This window comes from Sebastes fasciatus, chromosome 2, assembly GCF_043250625.1.
Source record: "Sebastes fasciatus isolate fSebFas1 chromosome 2, fSebFas1.pri, whole genome shotgun sequence".
Classification (NCBI taxonomy): domain Eukaryota; kingdom Metazoa; phylum Chordata; class Actinopteri; order Perciformes; family Sebastidae; genus Sebastes; species Sebastes fasciatus.
Genome location: NC_133796.1, coordinates 10,706,916 through 10,723,959, shown reverse-complemented (window position 1 = coordinate 10,723,959; position 17,044 = coordinate 10,706,916). Strand labels below are relative to the sequence as shown.

General features: G+C 40.1%; 1 protein-coding gene across 2 annotated transcripts; it reads left to right on the top strand.

Moving 5' to 3' along the window:
- The first annotated feature begins 153 nt into the window (after positions 1-153).
- On the top strand, positions 154-15,282 carry LOC141783874 (aminopeptidase Ey-like). Of its 2 annotated transcripts, XM_074661478.1 has the most exons (21): positions 154-292; positions 2,100-2,694; positions 3,770-3,912; positions 4,158-4,294; positions 5,060-5,186; positions 6,388-6,542; positions 7,201-7,314; positions 7,472-7,615; positions 7,902-7,967; positions 8,101-8,166; positions 10,026-10,198; positions 10,333-10,409; positions 10,508-10,647; positions 10,724-10,779; positions 10,857-11,004; positions 11,202-11,293; positions 11,974-12,084; positions 12,768-12,935; positions 13,125-13,265; positions 14,376-14,457; positions 14,739-15,282. In XM_074661478.1, the coding sequence occupies exons 2-21, from the start codon at positions 2,102-2,104 to the stop codon at positions 14,895-14,897; spliced, it is 2,892 nt and encodes a 963-aa protein (XP_074517579.1). In that variant the 5' UTR covers positions 154-292; positions 2,100-2,101; the 3' UTR covers positions 14,898-15,282. The 2 variants fall into 2 exon arrangements, with proteins under 2 accessions (XP_074517579.1, XP_074517589.1); XM_074661488.1 differs by lacking the exon at positions 154-292 and having other exon boundaries at positions 2,069-2,694.
- Positions 15,283-17,044: the final 1,762 nt, after the last annotated feature.

Here is a 17,044-nt window from a genome sequence, read left to right as displayed (position 1 = left end):
TGGACACAGTTGACAAGACAACTAGTTCAAGACCACACACAGGAGGCACTTGATGTTGTAGGCCTATATTCTGTGTTTGAGGATTGTGCAATATCACGTTGAATTTTTTGGAAAGACTCAATCTGGGGTGTGGCTCTACAGGGGTAGGGTTCCTCTCAGCACACATTTTCAAATGAGTAATCTGGGGACAGGCAGCTGATGTGCTAAAAGTGAGTGTAGCATTGCAGACAACACTGCTTTCAAATCTGACTCCACAATCAACAGGTGAAAGGCTGCTGAGTCGAAATTCAAGGTAAGACCAATTACCAAAGAAATGGTTTAATGTCATTGCATTATACTGTAATTGGTGTTAAATGGTGTGTGTCTGTCTACATTTGATGTTGGTCTTTAGAGTGGTATGGCTTTTTGAGGATTTCAGACCAAAAAAGCATACCTCTGGTGGGGTACCAGAGAGCTGATTAAATATAATCCAGAATGGCCAGTTTGAGAGATAGATCCATGAGTTTGAAGGCTTTTTAGACATCAAAATACCGTTTCTAATACTATGAGAGAGATTTTACAACTACACTGTGACAATAATTGTTTCCTCTTTCTTGACAATTAGCTAGCTAGAAACTAGAATTACCATGTTCACATTATGAAGTAATCTACCAAGAACGTATTTTATTGGTCCCCTTCAGCAAAGTTGGATGGTGGTGCATTGCCTTGCAGCAAAACTTGAACCAACATGAACTTTTGCCAAACCGCCATGCTTTTCTTTTTTTTGTTGTTGTCGGAGAGTTCATTGGCCTCATTGAAATTAATGTGGGTTTTTTTGCCATGCAGAAACCGGGTGTGGCAATAAAATGCAAATGCTATCAAGTTGGATGTATTATTAATAGGGCTGTGAATCGATTGAAATACTTAATTGTGATTAATTGCATGATTGTCCGTAGTTAATCGCGATTAATCCCACATTTTTTTCCCGCATTTAGCGTAACTTTGGAGCGTTATTTAGCCTCCTTTGTCACAAGATAGTATGACATGGTTGGTACCAATGGATTCCTTAGGTTTTCTAGTTTCATACGGCATCTTCACTCTAGCTTTAAAACTGAGCCGCTACAACCTAAAAGTTGCAAGTTGCGTTAACACGTTAAAGAAATTAGTGCTGTAAAACAAATTTGCATTAATGTGTTATTATCGCGTTAACTTTGACAGTACTCATTATTATAAAAGAAATGGCCACGCATACGTCTCTGAACCACCCCCATGCATGTTCGCCATACAGCCCGGAGAAGCACTCCATGTCTACACAAGTATCAAAATTCCCAAAAAATATCTTGACTCACTAAAGTTGTCATTTCCTGTTGTTACTTTGGACATAATGATGATTGCACACACTCATGGTTTTCTGGTAATAGGAGGTGTCTGACCATCACATTCATCATCCTTGACTCTGCTCAGTTGAATGCTGATGCTTCTGTTTTGCTTCATGTTATTGGGTTAGGGTTGCACAATCATCGAAATGATTGGCATTTGTATTTCTTCTTCTTGTTTGCAGACCAAAATCCAAATCTCATGATGTTAGGAAGACATACCAATTGTGTTGACATAGGCGCCAATGCACAAAATATGTGTTTTCAGTTTAACCATTGGAATGTCTCCATTTCATAAAGCCACAACTGTCTTGGGGCATCCCCAGGCAAACTTGCATAACATTTGAGGCTAAATAAAAGTTTATTTAAAACCATCTGTATCCCATTTCATTATGCAACTCTGGATGCTTCAATATCAAATCGGCAGATCTGTATACAGTTGACATTTGCAAATTGTACACGTGCACTCAGTTCTACTGTATTTCCACTACCACACAATTTACAGTGCAGAATAAACAGAGGCCTCTAAAGAGGGTCTTTATTCAGAGCCATTATGCAGGTATAAAGTTCACAGATTAGACAGGACTCTCACTTATCTCAAGGACTTTTTACAGCTCACTGTTTTGGACTTTCAGCTGTTTTCCCCACCCAGGAAATCAACTATTAACTTTTGGCTGAATCTAACAGGGCAGGGCATAAAAAGCAATCACTCTCCTCCTTCTGTCTTCTTTTTCTCTGGTGGAGACATGGGGAAAGGCCTCTTCATCAGCAAGGCTGTGGCAGTGACCTGTGTGGTCGCAGCCATCGGTGCCGTGGCCACCATCATAGCCCTGTCTGTGGTTTACGCTCAGGAGAAGTCAAAGAATGAAGTGACACCTTCATCCACCACCAGTCCCACCACCGTCCCCACCACGCCCTCCACCCCGAAGGAGCCCTGGCAGCAGTACAGACTTCCAGACTCCCTCGCTCCTGTCTCCTACAATGTCACCCTGTGGCCCCGGCTGGAGCCCAACTCGGCCGACCTGTACATCTTCACTGGAAACTCCATGGTGATCTTCACATGTAAGAAGGAGACCGACCTCATCATCATCCACTCCAACAAGCTGAACTTCACCATGTTCGAGGGACACCATGCCAAGCTGAGTGGCCTCAAAGGAGCCACGGCGCCCGGCCTGAAACACACCTGGCTGGAGATTCCCACCCAGTACCTGGTGATCCAGCTCAACAGTCCGCTGCTGGTTGGCAGCACGTACGAGCTCTTCACCGAGTTTGTTGGAGAGCTGGCCGACGACCTGGGAGGATTCTACAGGAGTGAATATAAAGAAGATGGGGTGCAAAAGTATGATGGTCTTTTTAATCTTAAATTATTTTTATTAAATTATATTTGTCTTAAATATTTTGGTTTAGATTCGAGAATTATGCCATAGTGAGGATTTAAACAAAGTGTAAATATTAATATGTAGTAATGCAAGATTTAAACACCTTTACAGACATGCGTTTGAACTAGAACTTCACTTATAGGAACAGTGTGTAACATTTCGGGGGATCTATTAGCAGAAATAGAATACAATATTCATAACTATGTTTTCATTAGTGTATAATCACCTGAAACTGTCGTTGTCTGACGGCGTTACAACGGTTTTGCTCCTGGCGGCTCACAGTACCGAGTCTTGGAAAGGGAGAAGTGAGCGGAGGGGTACTCAGTTGGTTGCAATCTGCAACCACACCACTAGATGCCACCAAATCCTACACACTGTACCTTTAAAAGATACAGTTTGGCATTTTGGGAAATGTGCTTAGTTGCTTTCTTTTCCGAGAGTATTCAAATTCACAAATATTAATGATATTACTACTGCTGGAACCACAAAAACCAAAACACATTATGTCTTTGCAAACGGAAACTATGTAGGTTACATTGAACCGACGGGTTAGAGCTGTCAGAACAGGGCCAGAGTACCATCCTGTATTAGCTCTGTAAATTATAGTAGATTTGAGATTTAGTAGAATAGCCTCTGTGGTTTCTTGTCATTTAAGACCTTCCTGAAGAAGATCAGGAGACTGGATTGTTATCTGTTCTTTAAGCAATGAGACATTACGTTGCAATTCAATGCAACCACAAGACTGAATTCTGAGGAAGTTTTGGACTGGGAAACCACATGTCTGAACATGCCATGTACACACACCTTTTACATGGGAAATTTATTCTTGAAATTCCCGTAACGAGGGAGAAGTAAAAGACAGGGTTAGGGAAAGTGGGGTACAACAAAAAAAACTGACAACCACTTCATTACAAAATAACTCCTAGAAGACATTGAATAGGGGTTATATTATAGTATGAGAGCATCTAATTGTGGAGGGTTCCTTTAACAGTTGATGTGGGTGTTAATTATTGAGTTTTCATCTGCTATTGTCAGAGTTTTGGCCACGACTCAAATGCAGCCAACGGATGCCAGGAAAGCCTTCCCCTGCTTCGATGAGCCCGCCATGAAAGCCGTCTTCCACATGACTCTCATTCACCCCCATGACACTGTGGCTCTTTCCAATTCCATGAACGACGGCAAGTTCTTCTTTCAGTTTCCATTTTACATGTGAACTGTTCATGTGTAATGTTTCCTAGTAACTAAAAACTTCAAGTGTATTGTACCATACCTCGATTACATTTTGTAATGTCCAAATTTCATTTACAACAACAGTAAACATAAAATGTACAGCTATATTTTACTATATTTATACAGTGAGTTTATTATTCCTCATTTCGTCATCCATGTTTAATCTGCTGCTGTCTCCCCCCCCCCCCTACAGAGCCTGTTAACATCACTATGGATGGACACAATGTAATCCAGACAAGTTTTGGACCTACAGAGATTATGTCAACCTACTTGCTGGCTTTTGTTGTGTGTGAATTTACATACATAACGAGAACGGATAACGATGTTTTGGTAATTATTTTTTACATTTTACCATACAAATGGAAATGGGTGTAAAATTTCTACATCATTTACATGTTTTTTCCGAATACTTCTAATATTATTAATTTAAAGTGAACAAGAAACATCAATTATCAGCTTTGAGAACCACACTTCATCTCAATACCACTTCTGCTATTTCTAATACTAAATTTGCTGCTACTACTTGAAATAGGCCCACTAATTTAAGATGATCTGACTCAAGGCTCGCAAGAACTCTTTTTTAAATGTATCTGCACAATGCATCTGCTCTGGATGCTGATGCACAGTTTGAAATTATAACACCATAGCATATTGAGGGAAATGGCAGCCATGACATTTTGAGGAAGTATTATTAATTTGAAAAATAAATGCATTAAATGAGGGATCTTCATGGCTCATCGCTGTGAACTTGGATCCTTGATATTATGGATTATCTCAGTAAACACTGGAATGAACAATGCTATTACAGAACACTGTGCAGCTGTATAACCAATACTTTGAAAGTTATGACTGATGGTGATTTAATTTGAATCCTTGTGTATTGTATTTGTGTTAGTTAACTGTATGATTGATTGAAGTGAATTCAGTCACGCTATTACTACCACCTTCCACTGCTGCCAATACAAACACCAGATGTTGGCTCTTCTGTCATTTGCTGCTCAGCCCTGTTGTTCTCAGTGTTTCTATGCTGCCCTCTGCTGGCCTGCAAGCTCTAACATGTTTTCTTCTGGTTAATAAAGCACTGTTTGTGTTTAGATCAGGATCTGGGCTCGCAAGAAGGCTATAGAGGAGGGCCAGGGAGATTATGCTCTGGAGAAGACTGGGCCCATACTGGCCTTCTTTGAGAAGTACTACAACTCTTCTTACCCCCTGGGAAAGTCAGGTAGGAACACACACAGACACAGACCACAATCAAATAGAATTACACTACTGTATTACTACTAACCAATATTACTTTTTTACTATTAACCTTTATTCAAACAGGGAAGGCCATTGAGAGCAGTTCTCTTTTACAAGGACACCTTGATCACACTACATATAAAACATTAGAAGCACACAGAAGTTACAATATACGTCAAGAAATTATACAAAAAGCAGGCCAAGGACATCAACATAGGGAACAGCATCAATTCATTAAAAACACTTGCCTTCACACTTCTATATGTTATTCAAAAGAGATTTAAATTGACTAAAAGGGGTTAGTTTACAAGCTTTTGCAGATTGTTCCACTTGTGTGGAGCATAGTATTTAAGAGCCAGTTTTCCAATCTCGGTGTTAACATGATTATTTGCAAAGACTAGAGTTCATAGTCCATAACAGATAAAAAGGTACTACAATTTTTGGTAATACATGCCTTGTTTCTGTTTTAAAAAAAATGCCAGTTTCGCTTTTAGGGACTTAGTCGGTTCATTTATATATTTTTTTAAAGCACAAATTGTCATCGAGCCAAAAACCAAGGCATTTATAAAAGGAAAGTCTTACAATGGGTGCATTTTTTTACAGGATGCATTTTTTTATTTTTTATATATTTGATTTATTTATAATTTGACAGTAATTTAAGATCAATTAAAGTTTGCTGTATAGCACAGAAATAAAGGGTACGTTTAGCAACAGAGAGCGCTGCTGTATATAAAATGGCGTCATCTGCATATAGATGAATTATACTGTTTCTAACTTTTACACCGATTTAATTTGTAAAAAAATGATGAATAAAAGTGGTCCTGGAGTAGAACCCTGTGGCACTCCTTTAACATTCATAAACTTGGACTGCAAGCCATCAGCCACAACAGCTTGTGTTCTACCAATTACACAATGTTTTATCAAGTCCAGTAGATTCTAGGCATTTCAAAAGAATCTGATGATCAACAATGTCAAAGGCCTTAGATAAATCAATAAAAAACGCGGCACAGTTTTGCTTGTTATCTAGCAACATCATTCAAGACTTTTGATGCTGCCATCACAGTACTATGCCCCGATCTAAAACCTGATTGTTGAGATTTTAAAATGCTTATATTTTGCTTTACATCTTTGAAAATGTACACCCAGCAGTAAATGACCTGTATTGTCTTTCTAATCATTCTTAGATCAGATCGCACTTCCTGACTTCAGTGCTGGTGCCATGGAGAACTGGGGCCTGATCACCTACAGAGAAACCGCCCTCTTATATAATCCTGGCGTGTCATCCAACGGAGACAAGGAGTGGGTGGCGACAGTCATCGCGCATGAGCTCGCTCATATGGTATCAAACTAAACAATGTATTCTCATACAATGATTCATATATCTTAAGAAAAAGTTATTCCTCTTTTTTCATTTGTTTTCCTAAGAATGTCGAGCAACACGTGTAATTTTCCACTCGTTACATGCACACAGTCCTTTCAAAATAATCTTCCGTCTTCACAAGAAACAGCGTCCTTAGGTTTAGGCAGTAAAACTACTTAGTTAGATTTAGGCAACACAGCTACTTAGTTAGGCTTAGGGAAAGATTGTGGTTTGGTTTAAAACAACGCCGGAAGCGGTGTTACTTCAGTACTTAAGTTACATGACAAATAAACGTTGACTTTTGGTTTCACACGGCACACGAACACCGGTCTCCTGGGTCAAACTCCGGTGTTTTTTTGACCCAACCATCCATCCTGACCTCCCTATGTGGCTTTCGTCGCTCCCTATATTTCCTGGTTCACGATTACTTGAATTACACACCAAATAATTTCGTGGGATACATATACGAATTACAGTGCATTACTAGGTAGTTATAGCTACGAACGCTGTGTGAGACTAGCCTGAACTAAAGGAAATTCAATGGTGTTCTACGATCCAAAAAACAATCATATCTTTGATAGTAAGCTTTGAAATGTGCTTAATAACCTATCAATAAAATTAAGCTCTGTCCTCTCAGTGGTTTGGGAACTTGGTGACCACGCGGTGGTGGAACGACTTGTGGCTCAACGAGGGGTTTGCCACCTACGTCTCTTATCTTGGAGCCGACTATGCTGAGCCAACATGGAATATGGTGAGTTTCGCTGGATATGCTGAATGCATCTTTTTAAATTGCTCTAGTTGAGTCTGAAGAAGATGGATATAGAAATCAATTTAATACGTTTATAGCGAAACGTGTCTGGTCAGGCCACAATGCAAAATTCAAACATATCTCTGTGTGTATTTTCCAGAAAGAATTAATCGTTCTGAATGAGATCATTGGTGTGATGGGTGTGGATGCCTTGGCCTCCTCCCACCCACTCTCATCCGAAGAGAAGGACATAATGATGCCAGAGCAAATCAGTGCACTGTTTGACTCCATCACATACAGCAAGGTGAGGTTTAATTGAGGGTAACACATCACAACTTCCTTACCCCAATGTATTGTTCTCTCCGAGCCCCACTAGACAAGATGTTGACCTCCACTAAACAAAAAAGAATGAATTAAACTACTGTCTCTTTTCCCGGGTGACCCTAATCAAGGACTCTTGACACTCTTTGAGAACTAGAGAATTAAAGTGCTAATGAATCACTGATCCTCATTAAGAGTATGCTGTAATTCTGTCCCATATGATATGTCGCCTACTAACGCTGTTAATATCCTCCTGTGTTTCATTACAGGGGGCATCAGTCCTCAGGATGCTCTCAGAGTTTATCACCGAGGACGTCTTTTCCAAAGGACTGAGTGTGAGTTCAGCTGATTAAATTTTGTCTGTATTTTGTTAATGCTGTCATATCATCATTTTACATGATTCTGCATCTAACTTCTTTGTTCACCACAAAAGCACAACTAGAGTAATACGTTATTATCTGTCTGCAGACGTACTTAGAGGAGTTCAAGTATAACAACACAGGCTACAGAGACCTCTGGAAGCACCTTCAAATGGTAAGATAGCACCATCATCACGACTGTTTACCTTCCACAAAACAGCTATTTATAAAGAAAAAATGCCATCAAAACCTTAGTTCAACCTTTGTGCAGTATCTATAAATCTATATTAAAGTAAGTCATGGCCACTTGAGGGCAGCACAACAAGCTGTAAACACAAAACGGACATACGGCAGTTACAGTAACATCAGTCTACAGTGAGTTCACATTTCACTAATGTGTAATGTGAGTGGTTTCACACATTGTTTTCGTAAAAATATTGATGAGTTCAGCTTTAAAGTGATATTATGTAACTTTTAAAAGAAAAATTAGCATGTGTTTCCTTCTTTAAATAATAGGCAACATTGAATTCATACTTGCTTAGTTCAGTCTACTTTGTGACCTGTTTGACCATTACTTAAGGTGGCTAATATCAGCAAATTTTAACAAGCTTTAGGGAGGTTTTGCTGGTCATTTTGCTGACTTATCTACTCTTTTGTACTTGTGCTACTGTACACTTTAGCATTTAACATTTAATGTCATACTGTAATTGACCCTTTGCTAAGTCCCATCCCTCGAACGCAGACTGACCAATCATAGTGTAGCATCGGCCATCTCCGAGCAGGGTCCGACATACAGTATACGGCTCTGCTCCATAGACTCTCATGCAATCATTTCAGAATTTTTTCTTTTTCAGGCTGTTTTTGTGGATTTCGAGCTAGTCATGGTTGTAAACGTTGTGTCTGGGGCACGTGTAATAGTACTACTCGTTACTGTAACAGGACTGGGCGGAGGACAGGGAAAATAGTGGTAGTGGAGAAATCAGAGACAGAGTCAGCTTAGTGGTCAAAAAGGGGTTTTAACTACTCTAACTCAAAGTCCTACCAAAACAACAGAAGATCTAACTCCTTCAGTAGCCCTACTAGCTTAGCCGGGCCGCTAACCGACTTACCGGTTCAACAAATAACCAAGGTTAAACCTGGAGATCTACGAGAGTCCTCACTCACAGCATGACACACCAAGATGAACTCTGCTCCCTCGTCAATTCTCCCCTGATGAGGAGATCAGCTTCAGGTGTGTGGCTCTCCACACCTGCTCCTGATACTCTTAGATGGGAGTGGGTGGAGTCACCTGGTAGGAATGTAGCTGCCTCTAATTACCCTGCTTCTCAGCTCCTTACATTACCCAGAGAGGTTGGAAGGAAGTATACGTTTCTAAAACGTAACATTTATTGACGTAAAAACCTGTGGAGCTAACATTAGCAGAGTACATCATCATTAACGAGCGTTAGCACTATACTACGCAAGCTATTGAAGGTACACTGAATGTATACACATGCTGCTTTTGCTTTTTACTGATTGTAACAGTGATAAAGACATACCCGGATTTACAGGAAAAGTGTTGTTCCTTTATTTCATTGTCTTCTGTCTCGATCGCCAGGTGATGGTGGTTGACTTTTACACTATGATATGTAGGCTTTAGCTTCTATCTTTATCTCTTTAACCTGTATTCACTGCTGAATCAGTTTGATACCCTGATATATCCTATGAGGGCATATTGTAGATCCTTCTGTCTACTTCTCTCTGAAATCGCTTTTTTGTTTTTCCAAAAATTAGCTCGGTCTTTATGCAGGGAGTGCAGTTAGTGACAATGTGGCTCTATGGTAGCTCTGACAGCTTTACTGGCTCAGCGAAGGGCCAATTGACACTTGTGACCACATTGGCCGCTGTTCAACAAAAGATATGTAAGCTCACTTTTACATTTGTAGAATGAATCTGCCTGTTATATTGAATTATAGAAAAAGTAAAAGAATTCCTCTGCAGGGAGCAACGAAGAGTCATACACTGTTACTAATATTTGAATATTCCTCTTATCAGGCAGTGGATAAAGCCGACATAAAGCTGCCCCACACTATAGAGAATATCATGAACCGGTGGATCCTACAAATGGGGTTCCCAGTGGTCACCATCGACACCCAGACTGGAAAAATTACCCAGAAACACTTCTTGTCGGACCCGGACGCTATAGTGGACAGACCCTCAGAGTTCAAGTAGGAAACATTTGTAATGTTTCATGTGAATATGCTGAATATACTGTATGTGGTCATACTGAACCATGTCATAAGAAACTCACCTGCTCTCTCTATGAACACACATGTGTATGGCTGGATGGATGCGGCTCCAGGTACGAGTGGTTTGTCCCTCTTACGTGGATTAAGACTGGTGGAGCTGAACAGCAGTCCTGGCTTCTTAACAAAGAAGGTAAGATGTATTTCCGGTGAACGTTCAGAGCATTACAAAGATGATGAATAAAATACAAAAAAGATGCATTATTTATTTTTTCATCTCCATCCAAACAGCTACGAACACAAACATGACTCTTGGTGCTGGTGCCAATGAGTGGCTGTTGGCTAACATAAATATGAAGGGCTTCTACAGAGTCAACTACGACTCTGCAAACTGGGAGCGTCTCCTCGCCAAGCTGAGCTCCCAACATCAGGTAGCAGCACGACTTCTGCAGTGTTTCTAAATGACTATCCAAGCCCCCAAAACTCAATTCCTCGTTCACTTTTCAGGATATTCCAGTGATCAACCGAGCACAAATTATCGATGATGCTTTTAACCTCGCAAGGTGAGGCCATCATTTTACAAAGCATTGTTGTCAAATATTGAAAGAGAGAGCTGAGCGATTGTACGTGCCATTTTCAGGGCAAAGATGGTGGACACAACTCTGGCTCTGAGGACGACCAAGTTCCTCTCTAAAGAAGTCGAATACATGCCCTGGGCGATAACCAATCGCAACTTGAACTACTTCTTTCTGATGTTTGACCGCAGTGAAGTGTACGGACCCATGCAGGTTTGTGATGAATGGTTAATGCTTCTTCATTAAATGAATTCCAATGCTGATCCCCAAAGAACAGCCGAGTAAAGGTGTTTATAAAGCAACGCAGATTCGTTAATGATGGGAAAATATACCCGGAAATCGTACATGCCACATTTCTCTTTTCAAGCAGTAATACAAATTAACAAAATGTGTGCATCTTCATCCCTCAGGCTTACCGAAAGAAACAGGTCACCCCTCTGTTTAACTACTTCAAGGAGATAACTCACAACTGGACAAAGATCCCAGAAAACCACACTGACCAGTAAGGATGTTAACGTGCCGTCTGTTTTAAACCATGTCTGTTTCACTCTTTAGAACACACATGTACTATAGTAACCTTTGGGGCAATCACTGTAGCAGGATATGGTTGTATGAGCCGAGTCGTGGCTCGCCGTCGCCTTGTTGAGAGCTGCTGAGAGGCAATAGAAATGCTCCCAATTCCGTATTTAGCACCTTTAACAACAAGACTACCCAGGATTTTCACGAAATCTTAATTAGCTTAACATAAAGCTGACGTTATGCTAGCAAGATTGAAGGTCTACAACATTGCGTATGGTTGAAAAACAGTACATATAATTTGACAGTTTGACAAAAGAGAGGTTTATGTTTTCAGTATTATTCCAGAGGATATATAATATTACAATCTGTTTCACAAAGTGTATGTCAGCTTCTCCAACAGGCTAACATCACATGCACTTTTTTTAGGGTAATTTAACAGTGTATTTCTTTCACACTCAAAACACAGCAAGAAAGAAAAACAAACATCATGTTACGTTTTCAGATCTGGTCAAATAAAGAAAATGTTTTAGACTGCTAACGGAAGTGACCCATCTCACTCATGGGGACCCTGCTCTCTTCGTAGACCTGGGGGATGTGAGGTCTGCAGTTGGACCCTTCTTGAACATTCACCTGACCATTGTATCATGTCATATCCCTGTCCAGGTACAACCAGGTGAATGCAATCTCTACAGCCTGCAGTACTGGAGTGGAAGGCTGTAAGGAGCTGACTACTGGCTGGTTCAGAGACTGGATGAAAAATCCAGCTAACAACACGTATGTTCACACCCCACGCTTTCCTTTCATTCTTTCTGACCATACTCACACTTTTTCAGTTTTAATTCAAGTATTTATTTGCCTTTCACTCGACCTCCCTGATTACTTCCCCTATTACGGAGTATTATGGCCACATTGAGGGGGAAAAAAATCAGAGATTTCGAGAATAAAGTCATACTATTACGAGAACAAAGTCGTAATTTAATGAGAATAAAGTCATACTATTTCAAGAAAAAAAAGTCGTAATATTACGAGAATAAAGTCATAACTGTACAAGGAAAAAAGTGATTTCCTCATCCACAAAAGAGTCAATTTCCCCATCAGGTCCGTGTGGTTCTTTCTTAGGAATAAGCTCAGTTTCTTGCACAATCTTTTCAAGGTCCTAATACTTATGATAATGTGATGCTGATGTGCCAAAAGATTAAGTATTTCGTTATTTGTGAAACCTAAACTAAAGTATAACTTCATAAGATGCTCCACGTTCCTTATTTTCACACAGGCGGCACGTTGCTCTATTTCCCCTCTAAAATAACACGTAAAATTACTACTTTATTCGAATATGACTTTATTCTCATAATATTACGACTTGTTTTTCCTCAATGTAGCCCTAATACTCTGTTGTACTCCCCCAGCCACTGCTGTCATTGTCTTTAACTCTCTGTCATCTTTGTCAATCGTTCCAGCATTAGTCCCAACTTGAAGTCCACAGTGTACTGCATGGCGGTTGCAGCAGGAGGGGTGGATGAGTGGGACTTTGCTTGGTATATGTACAAGAACGCCACCATCGCTTCGGAGGCTGATAAACTCTTGTCTGCTCTGTCCTGCACCAAACAGCCCTGGCTGCTGAACAGGTCGGTAGACATCCTGCTGGATAATGTTAGCTCTCTCATTGCTCCGTACTTATTTTTTCCTTAACCTGTGCTGACAGAGAATGGTCGCTTCGGGGTTTCGACGGTCCTACTGTACGTCAAACACTGTTGCAGCAGCAAACAGTAAATTTAACATATTAGGCTTTTGTCCTCACTGTGAGTGTGTTTCAGGTATTTGAACTACTGTCTGGACCCGACGAAGATCCGTAAGCAGGACGCCACCTCCGTCATAATTTCCATTGCTGGCAACCTCGTCGGTCAACCTCTGGCGTGGGACTTTGTCAGAGCCAAATGGGACTATATATTCAATAAGTGAGTTTTCCCTGATGCACACACATATATAATACAGTAATAGTCACGGTTAAACATGATACTATGGTGGCAAAAGGAGAATTTTTGTCTGGTGGTGTTGGTCCACCGCTTTGGTCCAAACTGCATTATCTTATAACTACTATTGAATGGATACAGATATCCACGGCGCCCAGAGGATGACTCCTGGTAGTCCTCTGACTTGTCCTCTAACACCATCTTCAGGTCAAAATTTTACTTTGTTTCATGACCATATCCAAGCAAAACGAATGCTGTTCCCTGCAACCTCTAATCATCTGCTACTTAGCAATTGCTAACATGCTAAATTAAGATGGTGAACATAGTTAACATTATACCTGCTAAAAATCAGCATAGCATTGTCATTGTGAGCATGTTAGCACTCTGACTTTAGCATTTAGCCCAAAGCACTGCTTTGCATGAGTACAGCCCATAGTCTGTATATAATAAGTAAACGTAGTCACCATGATGTCACCCATTGGTTTGTGGACTGCTGTTTTGAAGCCTCGAGTTCGGCATTTTGGCTGTCGCCATCTTGTTATTTTTGCAACGAGAAGTGACACGAGAAGGTGGAGCTAAGCACAACCGAATGCTGACTGAAGAAGATATTTTCAGGCGACCAAAAAATATATAATTAACGTTTATGAACACCGTGGTAGTGATCTGTCAATCACAAGGTAGCCTAAAGCATCCCGTTTCATCGTCTATTTGACTCTAAATGAGACCATAATTTACTAAATGAACATCATGCTGCATAGATGATTTGAAACTAGCGATTGAGAACATAAACTCATGTTTACAATGTTTACTGAGGTAATAAATCAAGCGAGCAGTAGGGTCATTTTCTCATAGACTTCTATACAATCAGACTTCTTTTTGCAACCATAGGAGTCGCCCCCTGCTGGCTGTTTTAAAGAATGACAGTTTAAGGCACTTCGTCATTGGCTTTGCTTCTCAGACCCGGAGGTTGCCCACTGGTAAAGCCTCACTGGCTGTAGACGTTTAGTCTTGTTATCAAAATGTCCAACCAAACAGCTTTGGTTACACAGCCTGCAAAAGTATTCAAAGCCTGTCTTGATTTTGCCTTTTCCTCAGCTACGGTGGTGGATCGTTTTCCTTTGGAGGACTAGTTAATGGACTGACCAGACGATTCTCCTCTGAGTTTGAGTACAATCAGGTATAGTTTCTCTAGTATTTGTTGTCGTTTTCTGTAGGACTTTATGGCCCAATATTTCATTTCATATTGACAATTTGTGGGTAAATTAATATTATTATCTAGACAGTGTTTGCAAGGTATGCATCAGGCACAGTATGAAGCACCTGTTGTTACATAAGTATGGCGGTGAAAGAAATGTTCTTATATCTTAATCCTATATTTTGTTTATACCTGTTAGTAGTCTTGTACTCTACATGCAGAATTGAATCCCAGTAACCCCCCCTTCCCCCGTTCCTCTCCAGCTGCTGCAGTTCAAAGAAGACAACGCAGGTCAGTTGGGCTCGGCCGCCATGGCTCTTGAGCAGGCGCTGGAGAGAACCAAGGCCAACATCAACTGGGTGGCCATGAACAAGGAACAGGTGCTTCAATGGTTCACCAATGAAACTTCTTCCGCTGTTTGACACTCTCCACAGTTTTCAAATATATTATTATAATATCTATTTATAATAGATAATTTTACTGCCTTTTATTCCAGCTGGAACCAAATTTATTATTATAAATGTTATGAATGTGATGGGGAGCTTTTTTTAAATGTAAAGTTTTGATTATACATTTTTATGGATAAAGATTATTTGATACCAAAATCTGGTTTTGTATGTGGAAAATATGTTTTAATACTGTACATACTGTCAACATTTTAAAGATTTTAGAGGAATTAAAGATTTTAAATAAATGTCATGACACAAAAGTGTGATATTCTGTGCTCACCGGGCTGCATCCCCACATTTTTTACATCTTCTGTGGATGGATGCTAGTCTATGAAATAAAAGCCATGTTAAATTGTGACATTTTGTGCCTCTATTTCTATTTATGTGATTGCATGGTAAGCACATCTGTTCTGGAAACTGCTCAGAAACCCCCTTATTGTCAATCTACCTAGGAAAGCCATCCATCCTCTGAATGTTCTAGGTCTCTAGTTTGTGACTATAAAGTTTCATGAGGCTGTGATTATCCTAGAGGTCACCACAGGTCATTATATACAGTGAGGTCAAGTTTCAAAAAATGGTCTCACTACAATGAATGGCAACTATTAGGACTAACATCATCACACATGAATATAATTGAGCTTATTGGATCCACAAGTGTCTTAGCTTTATAGTGAACCCCAATTTATGCAATTCAAGACTGTTTAGGGACACCAGTATGCAGAAATACTCAAATACACCATTTTAGAATAGGAGAAAATAACACATTTATACTGCATTCAAATAATTGCATGGTTTTTGCGCAAACTGCATGTGAGTGTGATTATCATAAAGTGGGCATGTCTGTAAAGGGGAGACTTTTGGGTACCTATAAAGCCCATTTTCATTCACATACAGTTTGTTGAGGTCAGAGGTCAAGGCACATTAAAAAATGGCCATGACGGTTTTTCCTCGCCAAAGTTTAGCCTAACTTTGCAGCGTTACTAAGCCACCTTCTCAACATGCTAGTATGACATGGTTGATACCAAGGGATTCCTTAGGTTTTCTAGTTTCATATGACATCTGTACCTTAGCTCTAAAACTGGGTCATATGTGGACACCGCAGAGAAACATCTTCCATCACGAAGTGGCCATCAGAACAAGGAGTGAAATAAAACAGCATCATTAAGTTTCTGAACTTAATCCAGAGCCAGTTATTTATCATGAGGTTTTCTTTCATGGTCTCAACCACCCACCATGTTTACACAGGATAGAAAAGGTGCCAATTAACCGGTCCTAGCTCAGCTGCCACCTCTCTCAGCGGGGGTCTTTCCTTAAGGACTTTAGAGGGGATGTGCTCCCTGTTTAGCACCTCACCGTCGTGCCGACAGCTGCAGTGTTTGTGTAAGGAAGTGGAGGCCGAGCACCAAGTCTGTATGATTTCATTAGTTTAGTATGTAAATTAGGGCTGTCAATCGATTCAAATATTTAATCGCGATTAATCGCATGATTGTCCACAGTTAATCGTGATTATACGCAAATTAATCGCACATTTTTTAACTGTTCAAAATGTACCTTAAAGAGAGATTTGTCAAGTATTTAATACACTGCAGCAAATATGCTGCTTTATGCAGATGTATGTATATAATTATTACTGGAAGTCAATTAACAACACAAAACAATGACAAATATTGTCTAGAAACCCTCACAGGTACTGCATTTAGCATAAAAAATGTGCTCAAATCATAACATGGCAAACTGCAGCCCAAAAGACAACAACAGCTGTCAGTGTGTCAGTGTGCTGACTTGACTATGACTTGCCCCAAACTGCATGTGATTATCATAAAGTGGGCATGTCTGTAAAGGGGAGACTCTCACATATCTTGAGGTCAGAGGTCAAGGGACCCCTTTGAAAATGGCCATGCCAGTTTTTCCTCGCCAAAATTTAGCGTAAGTTTGGAGCCTTATTTAGCCTCCTTCACAACAAGTTAGTATGACATGGATTTAAAACTGAGCCTGCTACAAACTCCAACATATCGTTTGCGTTAAAGAAATTAGTAGCGTTAAAGCAAATTTGTGTTAACACATGACTATTGCATTAACTCTGACAGCCCTAATCTAAATATATCACAGAAAGAGAAAAC